Below are 11,434 nucleotides of genomic sequence, written 5' to 3'. Positions count from 1 at the left end.
CCAAAATGCTTGCATTTCAATTTGGTTCTTTATTAAAATTTCCAATTTTCTGCTGATAGTTTCTCTTTGTTCAATCACTTTGAGTGTGCCTTTCTTTACATCCTTGAATATAGTTATAATAGCTGTTTGAAAACTCTTTTCTGCTAATTTCAACATGTACTACATCTTGGGGTCAGTTTTCACTGACTGCCTTTTCTCCTGATGGGGATCCCATTTTCCTATTTCTTCATGTGCGTAGTAATACTGGATGGTACCCTAGACATTGTAAAAGATACTTGTAGAGACTCTGAGTTCTATTCTGCCTCTGAAAAGTGTTTTTCTAAAGTAGGGAGTTATTTTGGCTGGACTCAAACGGCCAGCTCTGTCTTCTCCACTGTGGTGAGCAGCAGCAGAACTCTCTGTCCAGTTCTTTTACCCTCAGCTGGGCTGCACAGAGTCTGCCACATATAGGTACAGTTCAAGCGTTAGCAGACCCTATCACCCTTCCTGAAATATTCAAGTCTGCTAGGTGACTGAGAAGAATCATACCGTGAAAAGAGAGACATGAGCAATGCACCCAAACGTTGTGTTTTCTGGATCAGTACAATTTTTTTGTTTCCAATCTTAAAAATTTTTTTAGGTAAGGACATTAAAAAGCAAAACAAAATCTATCAATATTATCACCATCATTTCACAAGGAAGGAAGGAGATTTTAACACCAAAAAAGTAGAAACAGTATGATTTCAGAAAAAAAAATTTTAATTGAATATATGCGGTGTTGTTAAAAATTCACCACATTATATTATTTTTCTCCCTTCTGTATGACTTGATGAAAACTCCATCCCAGGTGAGTCCCCAGCCTAGGAAGGGAAGTTGAGAATTTTTGTGATAAGAGCACAAAGTATCTCAATGTTTGCCAAAACCATTGTTTTAAAGTAAGTTTCAAAATAGAAGAATCAGTACAGTGTTTCCCAAACTTCAATCGTGTGAAAACACCATCACAAATATTGTCATGGCTGCATTTCACCTGCTTTGTTTACTTTTAATACTTTATTTGAGTCATTTGTTTACTTAAGTTTATTTTCAAATGAAAGCCTATATGAATACCATAAATGGAAAAACAATATCCCTTGCCATAAAATCAAGAAAACACAAATGCTGGAAGGTCCTTAGCCTGTAGCCAACTCCCTGTTGAAAAGGGAGATTAGCAGATATTAGGGGTTCAAGTCACACCCGCACCAGAATGAAACTTTCTGTTTGATTTAACTTCAAGGACGAAAAGAGAATTGAAGGGAATAATTTTCTCATTATGTAATTAAATGTCATTTAATGCACTGTCCATGTACCATCTAAAATCATCTCTTTTGCCAACTAATATTGTCTTGGTAGATGGTCTATAGAGTCAAAGGTGTCATCACATAGTAATTTGGAGCATTGGCTAAATTAAGAAAAAAAAAAGTCAGCAGAGGTTTGGGTAGGGTTTGGAGCTCCCCTCTCTTGCTCTCTCCTTTCTGAGACAATGCCCCTTCCTTTCCAGCTGCTGTATCCTTTGAGTCTTCAGAACAGTTTGACTGTACCTCTACTACCAAATATCGATGAACTCTGTTATGTGGATATTGTTTATTAATAGGCAGTTGGTATATACTGCACTTGATCTAAGAATCTGAGCTCTTATTTAACAGCAATCTGCCAGTAGTTTAATCCATTTCACGTACATGCACGATTTGTGACTCTATCCTTAAATATGTAAACTCTATTTTTAATACACTTTTCTAAATATTTAATAGTCTATCAGAAATTATAGCATGACATTTCTGTTCCCTGATTTTTTATTCTTGATCAGTGGCAGAGAGCAAAATATTTGCTATCTATTTGATTCTACTAATAGTAAAGTCTATAACTACTCACGGCTCCTATAAGGGCTTCTCATAAACAACTGCTGCATAACAGATAAATCAATGCATGCTTGCCTCCACCAAAAAGAAGCTGATAGATGAAATAAACTTGTGGATACAGAGCAAGAGTGAAATGCTGCAAACATATTAGCTGAGCCTGTTGATTTGGGGGGAAATTAAACCGTCATTTATGCCTATTAAATTAAGCCTGTCTAAGCCTCCTTGTAACCCTATCTATTATAAATTTTTTTTAAACTTTATTTCATTAAAAAAAAAACCAGTTCGATTGTGTATAATCTACCTGAATTTTAGCTACCTCACAGGGCACAGACTGGGGCCGGCTCTCTGGCAAAAAGCCATAAAACTGAGAAACCCAGTGCTGTTCCCTTCTAAATGTTGACTCCCCTCAGTGTCTGCCTGCTTCCTGTTACTCTCTAGAGCATTTAGGTACTTGCTGTTTCTGTTTGTTCTTTCCAGGGTTTATCACGCTACCTGTGGTAGGATTGTTCCAATAGATCTACTTCTCTATTGTCAGATCTAAAATCACTAGCATCTTGGGCCCAGTAAAGAGATAGATCAGCTGGACAGTTGCCTGAGGTGCCACTCTGTAAGGAATGCTAAAACATCACAGGAATATATCAGAAGTATGGTAAAAGAATGAAATAATGCCATTTGTAGCAACATGGATGGACCTCGAGATTATCATATTAAGTGAAGTAAGCCAGAGAAAGACAAATATCATATGATATCACTTATATGTGGAATCTAAAAAAATGATACAAATGAACTTATTCACAAAACAGAAATAGACTCACAGACATAGAAAACAAACTCATGGTTACCAAAGGGGAAAGGGGGTGAGGAGGGATAAATTAGGAGCTTGAGATTAACATACACTTACAACTATATATAAAATAGGTAAACAACAAGGACCTACTGTATAGCACAGGGAACTAAACTCAATATCTTGTAATAACCTATAATGGAAAAGAATCTGAAAAAGAATATATATATATATATATATATATATATATATATATATATAACTGAATCACTTTTCTGTACACTTGAAACTAATACAACATTGTAAATTAACTATCCTTCAATTTAAAAAAACTGAAAAAAAAAGAAATATGGTGCCAATTAACTCAAGTTTCCACAGGTTACTCCTTATGTAATAGATGAAATACAAATTGTTTCTTCTGTTGCCTAAGTAAACACAGTCCTCAAGTAGACATTTAAGAACTTGAAAAGTCCATTGATTCAGACATACCTAACTCGTTCTTTCAAAAGTTGCATAATACTCCATGGTACCATAATGTATCAACTGTCTTCTACTGATAAAGCTCATGGTAAATTCTTATTTTTCTTCAGGTAAGGTGCATCTTTTTGCCTCTACAAAGCCAGGCCACAATAAATTTCCTTGAGTGCTCGCTTCAGCAGCACACATACTAAAACTGGAACCATACAGAAAAGATTAGCATGGCCCCAACACAAGGATGACACGCAAATTCATGTAGCATTCCATATTTTTAAATAAATAAATAAATTTCCTTGAACATATTTCTTTATGTACTGGTGTTATCTTTCTGTAGGAGAGATTACAAAAAATAGGATTGCTGGGTTGAGGGCTATGTGAATTTTAAAATACATATTGTTATAATACTTTCCAGAAAGGCTGTAGAAATTGGCATTACAACCCATATTGATAGTCTCACCAGTATTTTTTATTTTTGACAATCTAATGGATCAAAATGCTGTGTTCTTTATTGTACTAATTTGAATTTTCTTGAACACCATTGAGGCTGAGGATCTTTTCATATTGCTGATGATTTGCCTTTTTTTCTGGAATTGCCTGTTGAATGCTTTGTCAAATTTTAATTGGACTGATTGTCTTCTTTCATTTGGTTTGTAGGAGCTAAGGTACATTAGCAACATTTGTCCTCTGTTATCTGTATTTTAAATATTTAGTCTGTCATTTGATTTTGTTTATAGTTTCTTTTGCTACACAAAAATATGTCCACTTTTAAGAGGTAATGTATGACTATTACTTTCAGGTAGTGACCCTTAGAGTTTCTGGATTTTATCTTTTCCTTCAGAAGGTCTTTTTTACTTTATGGTCTTATAAATAATTCCTCACATTTGTATCTAATATTTTTATATTTCACATTTAGACTTCTAATCCATCTGGAGTTTATTTTTGCATAAAATGTGGGGTAGAAGTGTAACCATGTTTTCTTCCAGATGGATAGTCAGTTCTGCCAGCACCATATACTAAGTAAGCCATCTTTCTCCCTCTAAATAAAATTTTTTTTTATTTATATTAAGTACCCACTTGAATTTGTTTCTGGAATCTTTCTTAGGTTCCACTTGTATTATTTATTCCTATGCTATGTATGGTTTTATTATAATAGCATTACAATAAGTTTTATTATCTTGTATATAAGGTAGGAACTGTGTTTAGCTAGTAATGTAGATACAAATAACAGAAGCTTAAACAAGAAATAAGTTTATTTCTTTCATGTAAAAGAAGTCTGGCATAGTAGGCCAGGGTTGGCATGGTAGCACCATGTTCATCAAGAATCCAGACTCCCTCTATTACTCTCCTCAGGCATCCTTAGCAGTGGCTGCCACCCTCAAGATTGCTTCATGCTCCAGGGGTGGGGATGGTGGTGTGCTGAATTGGGCGATTGGGATTGACATGTATACACTGATGTGTATAAAATTGATGACTAATAAGAACCTGCTGTATAAAAGAATAAATTAAATAAAATTCAAAAATTAAAAAAAAAAAAGATTGTCTCATGCTCCAAGATGGCTGCTGAAGCTCCAGCCATATATTCCTTATTCCAGTCAGGAAGCAAGCAGAGTGGGGAAGAGCAAAAACAGCACATGCAGCTGTCTGACCTCCTTTTAAGGAGCTTTTCTGGAAGTCCCACCTAACAAGTTTATTTATACCCCTATCTGAAAGGGAAGCACAGAAATGAAGACTTTCAGTAGCTGGATATTGAGTGTAAACCTAGTTAGTCTCAGTCCTCCCTCTTCCCGTATCCTTTTTAAATTTTTAAAAATTATTCTCAAACATTTATGTTTTTTAGTAAATAGACTTTATTTTTTACAATGGTTTTAGATTCACAGAAAAATTGGGGAGATGGTACAGAGAGTTTGCATATACCCTCTTCCCAAATACTCTCCCACCACACACACACACACACACACACACACACACACACACACACACACACACAGAATTTCTATTATTAACATCTTGCATTAATATGGTACATTTGTTACAATTAATGAACCAATAGGATAACATTACTATTAACTGAAGCCCATAGTTTATATTAAGGTTCTCTGTGTTGTGCATTTCTATGAGCTTTGGCAAATGTGTAATGACGTGTGTCCACCATTACAGTATCACACAGAATCATTTTACTATATTAAAAATCCACTGTGCTCCGCTTATTCATCCCACCCCTAACACCCTGAACTCCTGGCAATCACTTATCTTTCTAGAATCTCTATAGATTGCCTTTTCCCAAAGTCATACAGTATATAGCCTTTTCAGACTGGCTTCTTTAACAGCAATATGCATTTAACTTTCCATCATGTCTTTTTGTGGTTGAGAGTTCATTTCTTTTCATCACCAAATAATATTATATTGTATTGTATGGATATATCAGTTTGTTTATCCATTCACATATTTAAGCACATCTTGGTTGCCTCTAGTCTTTAACAGTTATGATTAAATCTATCAGAAATGTTTGTGTGCAGGTTCTTTTGTGGACATAATTTCATCTCAATTGGGGAAATACCTAGGAGCACAATTGTTGGATTGTATGGCCAGATTATGTGTAGCTTTGTGAGAAACTGCCAAACTGTCTTGCAAAGTGGCTGTACCATTTTGCATTCCTATCCACAATGAATGAGAGTTCCTGTTGCCCTGCATCCTCTCTGGCATTTGGTATTGTCAGTGTTTTGTATTCTAGCCATTCTCATAGTTTTGTGTTGGTATTTCATTATTGTTTTAATTTGCAGTTCCCTAATGACATATGCTGTTGAGTATCTCTTCATATGCTTATTGGCCATCTGTATAAATCCTTTGGTGAAGTGTCTGTTCAAATCTCTTGCCCCTTTTTTCAATCAGGTTGTTTGTTTTCTTATGGTTGAGTTTTAAGAGTCTTTTTGTATGGGTCTATGTTTGGACTCTCTATTCTGTTCCATTGATCTATTTGTCTGTTCTTTTGTCAATACCACACCATCTTGATTTCTGTAGCATTAAAGTCTTGTCAGTTCTCCAAATTTGTTCTTTTTTAGCATTGAGTTGGCTATTCTCAGTCTTTTGCCTTTCTATATAAACTTGAAAATAAATTTGTTGATATCCACACACACAAACAAAACTTGCTGGGATTTTGATTGGGACTAAATTGAATCTATAGATCAAGTTGGGAAGAATTGATATCTTAACAATATTAAGTGTTCCTATTCAGGAACATGGAATATTTCTCCATTTATTTAGCTCTTCTATGATTTCTTTCATCAGAGTTTTATAGTTTTCCTCATATAGATTCTGTATATTTTTTGTTAGATTTATACCTAAGCATTTCTCTTTTTTTCAGTGCTAAGGTAAATGGTATTGTGTTTTGAATTTCAAATTCCAATTGTTCACTGTTGACATACAGGAAAGCAGTTGACCTTTTATCTTACAATCTTGCTATCATAGCTTATTAGTTCTAGGAGTTTTTGTGTCGATTCTTTGGGACTCTCTACCTAGACAATCATGTCATCTGTGAGCAAACACAGTTTTATTTCTTCCTTACCAATCTGTATACCTTTTATTTCCTTTTTTATCTTTTTGTATTATCTAGGACTTCCAGTAAAATATTGAATAGGAGTAGTAGAGGGGACATCCTTGCCTTGTTCCTGGTCATAGGGGGAAAGCATCTATTTTCTCATCATTAAGAACAATGCTGGCAGTGGGAAGCAGCCACATGGCACAGGGAGATAAGCTCGGTGCTTTGTGTCCACCTAGAGGGGTGGGATAGGGAGGGTGGGAGGGAGACGCAAGAGGGAGAAGAAATGGGGATAAACATATATGCATAGTGATTCACTTTGTTATACAGCAGAAACTAACACACCGTTGTAAAACAATTATACTCCAATAAAGATGTGAAAAAAAAAAACAATGCTGGCAGTAAGTTTTTCTAGATGTTCTTTATTAAGTTGAAGAAGTTCTCTAGTCTTAGTTTGCTGAGAGTTTTTATAATGAATGAAAAATAGATTTTGTCAAATGCTGTTTCTTCATTTATTGTTGTGGTCATACAGTTTTTCTTCTTTAGCCTGTTGATGTGATGTATTACATTAATTGATTTTTGAATGTTGAACCAGCCTGGTATACTTGGAATAAATCCCACTGGGTTGTGATGTATAATTTTTTATACATTGTTGGGTTCGATTTGCTAATATTTTGTTGAGGACTTTTCCATCTATATTCATAAGAGACCTTGGTCCATAGTTTTCTTTTCTTGTAATATATTTATCTGGTTTTGGTATTAGGGTTATACTGGAATTTTACAATGAGTTAAGAAGTGTCCCCTCTGCTTCTGTTTTCTGGAAGAGATTATATAGAATGGGTATAATTTTATTTTTTAAATGTTTGGTAGAATTCACTAGTGAACCCATGTGGGTCTGGTACTTTCTGTTTTGGAAAGTTACTAATTATTGATTTGATTTCTTTAATAGGTACAGGCCTATTTAGATTATCTTTTTCTCCTTGTATGAGTTTTAGTAGTTTCTGTCTTTCAACGAATTAGTCCTTTTCATCTAAGGTATCAAATTTGTGGGCATGAAGTTTGTTCATAATATTCTTTTATTGTCCTTTTGATGTCTAGTAGAGATGACTCCTCTTCCATTTCTGATATTGGTTATTTGTGTCCTCTCTCTTTTTAAAAAAATTTAACCTGGCAAGAGGTTTATCGTTTTTGTTGACTTTTTTCAAAGAACCAGATTTTTGTTTCATTGTTTTTTCTCGCTTGTTTTTCTGTCTTCATTTCATTGATATTTGCTTTAATTTTCCTATTTCTTTTTTTCTGGTTGCTTTAGACTAGTTATTTCTTAACTTTCTCTAGTTTCATAAAGTGGAAGCTTAGATTATTGATAGATCCTTGTTCTTTTCTAATATATACATACAATGCTATAAATTTCCCTCCAAGCACTCTTTTTGCTACATTTCACAAATTTTGATAAGCTGTATTTTCGTTTTCATTTAGTTCAAAATGTTTTTTAAATTTCTCTTGAGATTTCTTCTTTGACCCATGTATTGTTTAGAAGTATGCTATTAAATCTCCAAATATTTTGGAATTTTCCAACTATCTTTCTGTTATTCATTTCTAGTTTAAGCCCATTGTGGTCTGAGAGCATACTTCTATAGGATTTCTTTTTTTTTTTTTTTTTTTTTTTTTTTGCGATACGTGGGCCTCTCACTGTTGTGGCCTCTCCCGTTGTGCACAGGCTCAGTGGCCATGGCTCACAGGCCTAGCCGCTCCGCGGCATGTGGGATCTTCCCAGACCGGGGCACGAACCCGTGTCCCCTGGATCGGCAGGCGAACTCTCAACCACTGCGCCACCAGGGAAGCCCAACATTTATTTTTATATGAACTTTCCAATCCCTTTGTCCAGTTTATTTTTTTTAGATGAAACAAGATTGGCAAAATGTTGATATTTGTTAGATCTGTGCATATGTGAAAATTCCATCATAGAAAGCTTTGTAAAAATTACTTGAAAACCATAACAGAGTTTCTGACACATAGTAAGGGATAAACCATCATCATCACTGTCATCATCAAACAAGACAGTTGTGGGTCTTTGTGTCTCCTCCATCTTCAAATTCTTCCTCTCCAGACACTCTGTCCCATTATTATTTTTTTCTTTAATTTTTTTTTTTTTTTGGCCTCGCAGCTCAGCTTGTGGGATCTTAGTTCCCCAACCAGGGATTGAACCTGCACCCTCGTCAGTCAAAACACAAAGTCCTAACCACTGGACCGCCAGGGAATTCTCCACTCTTCCACTTCACGGTTTAGTCATATTTGACTCTACTGATTGTTGACTCCTTGTGTCTTTCTCTGTCTCTGGCTTCTGGGCCACCATCTCTCCTGGTTTTCCTCCAATCCCTCTGATCTCTCATTCTGTCTCCTCTGTGGACAGGTGTCCTCCTCCGGCTCCATATACATTGGTGTTTCCCAGGGTCTCAGATCTGTTTCTCTTTCAGTCTATACACCGTCATTGGATGATCTCTTCCAGGCAGTCTAAGTTCAATTACCATCCAAATCCTGCTGGCTCCAAAATCTATAATCCCAGTCCAGTTTTCTCTCATGCATTCAGAGACATATCTCCAACTTCTGGCTAGATACTTAAAACTCAGTGTTTCCAAAACTGAAATTTATAAACTGCTTCTGATAGTCCCCATCTTGGTGTAGGCACCACCGCCTACCCACCAACCACCAAATGGCCTAAGCCAAAAGCCTGGGTCATCCTCCCCTCCTCCCTCTCCTTCATCAACCAGATCCAGTTCCCACATCCAAGAGATATGACTTTCTTGCTGCTTTGATTGCATTCCCTTCTCTCCATCCCCACTGCGTTACATCCTAATTCAAGCCCCCATCACTTCTTCTCTTCTTCTCCTAACTCAAGCCTCCTAACTGGTCTTCCTGCCTGGAGTCTGTCCCTCCAATATGTTCTCCACCAGAATGACTTTCCAAAGCAAAATAAGCATGTTCTTTGCCTGTTTCAACCCCCTCAATGAATCTTCATAGTAGGTTTTAATCCCTAATTACCTTGTGGTATTTGCCTTCCCTTCCTCACCATCCTCTCTCTCTGCTCCTCTCCACCCCCCAAACAACCACCCTCACCTTAAAGCATATTTATAGTTCCCATGAATGGGTCTTGCTGTTTCATTTAGCCTCCACACTTCTGCACCTTTTGCTCCCTATGCTGGCACTGCCCTCCCTCCCTTCGTTCAGGACTCCAGTCAGAGAGCCTCTCCCTGGGCACTTTAGCATAGCTCCCTCCCATTTCCCCTCCCCCACCTCTTGCTACTCCAGCTTGCATCACTCCATGATGGATTCAATCATCCGTCTCCTCCATGGAACAAAGAGCTCCTGAGGGCCCAGACTGCGCCTACGGACCATTGGACCCAACTAACTGGCACATCACAGCTGCTCAGAAAATATTGGCCAAATAAGTGAAGAGATGCTTACAGGTCAGGAACAGAGGGACAGAAGAGGCAGAATTTGAGAAAATGACAGGAGTGTTTGTTTGCTTTTAGTCATGGGGTGGAGCTCCTGGGCAGCACAATTTCCTTTTTAACACTCAAATGTTGATATACTAAATAAATACATAGTCTATGTACAGCTATATTAAATAAACATGTAGGTTTAAACTAAATCAGTCATTTTCTTCTACTTGATTCTAGGATAAACAAGTGGTGGCAGGGACCAAAAAATTACGAAAAGCTATAAGGCAAAAACTTAACATTAAGTAAATTCATTTTATGATGTGGGAAACACATGCAATATAATATTTAATGAAAAACCTCAACTCAGAACTATATATGGCTCTTCCAAGTGGTGAATCCTCTGGTGATCGCTGCCATCCTGGCCTTGGCGGTGCCGATTCTGAGACCCTCGGGAGGAGGACTCTCGCGGCTACTGATTTCTCCCTGGGAGCGGCGTTCTGTGCGGGGAGACGTGTCGGAGTCCCACGCTTGGTGCCCCGGTGCTCTCGGGCCTCAGCGGGGCGCGATGGTTGGGAATGGGGCTGGCTGGGGGTACAGGCAGGCTATGGTGGTTCCCGACTCCGGAGGTCCGGTGTCTTCGCGGTGACCTCTAAATATGGTTCGCTATTCACTTGACCCAGAAAACCCCACAAAATCATGCAAGTCGAGAGGTTCAAATCGTCGTGTTCACTTTAAGAACACTCGTGAAACAGCCCAGGCCATTAAGGGTATGCATATCCGAAAAGCCACCAAGTATCTGAAGGATGTCACTTTAAAGAAGCAACGTGTGCCATTCCGTCGTTACAATGGTGGAGTTGGTAGGTGTGCCCAGGCCAAACAGTGGGGCTGGACGCAGGGTCGGTGGCCCAAAAAGAGTGCTGAATTTTTACTGCACATGCTCAAAAATGCAGAGAATAATGCTGAACTTAAGGGCTTAGATGTAGATTCTCTGGTCCTTGAGCATATCCAGGTGAACAGAGCCCCCAAGATGCAGCGCAGGACTTATAGAGCTCATGGTCGGATCAACCCATACATGAGCTCTCCCTGCCACATTGAGATGATCCTTACTGAAAAAGAACAGACTGTTCCTAAACCAGAAGAGGAGGTTGCCCAGAAGAAAAAGATATCCCAGAAGAAATTGAAGAAATAAAAACTTATGGCCTGGGAATAAATGCTGCAAAAAATAAATGCAAATAAAAGTAAAAAAAAAAAACCAAAAAACTATATATGATATAGTGTATATCTTAGCTAAAAATGCAGGCTCCACAGTCAGATTTAGGTTTGA

The 11,434-nt window shown here is 37.4% G+C and overlaps 1 protein-coding gene and 1 non-coding gene across 2 annotated transcripts; both read left to right on the top strand.

Annotated features, from left to right (window-relative positions):
- Positions 1-3,301: 3,301 nt before the first annotated feature.
- On the top strand, positions 3,302-3,408 carry LOC136136760 (U6 spliceosomal RNA). Its single transcript, XR_010656694.1, has one exon. It is a non-coding gene; the product is annotated as a U6 spliceosomal RNA (small nuclear RNA).
- Positions 3,409-10,765: 7,357 nt separating this feature from the next.
- Positions 10,766-11,299, top strand: LOC136136380 (large ribosomal subunit protein uL22-like). The gene has a single exon (XM_065894527.1). The coding sequence runs from the start codon at positions 10,766-10,768 to the stop codon at positions 11,297-11,299; it is 534 nt and encodes a 177-aa protein (XP_065750599.1).
- Positions 11,300-11,434: the final 135 nt, after the last annotated feature.

The sequence above is a fragment of the Phocoena phocoena genome, chromosome 16 (assembly GCF_963924675.1).
Source record: "Phocoena phocoena chromosome 16, mPhoPho1.1, whole genome shotgun sequence".
NCBI classification, from domain to species: domain Eukaryota; kingdom Metazoa; phylum Chordata; class Mammalia; order Artiodactyla; family Phocoenidae; genus Phocoena; species Phocoena phocoena.
Note: the sequence above shows the minus strand (reverse complement) of the source record. Positions and strands in the feature narration are given on the sequence as shown.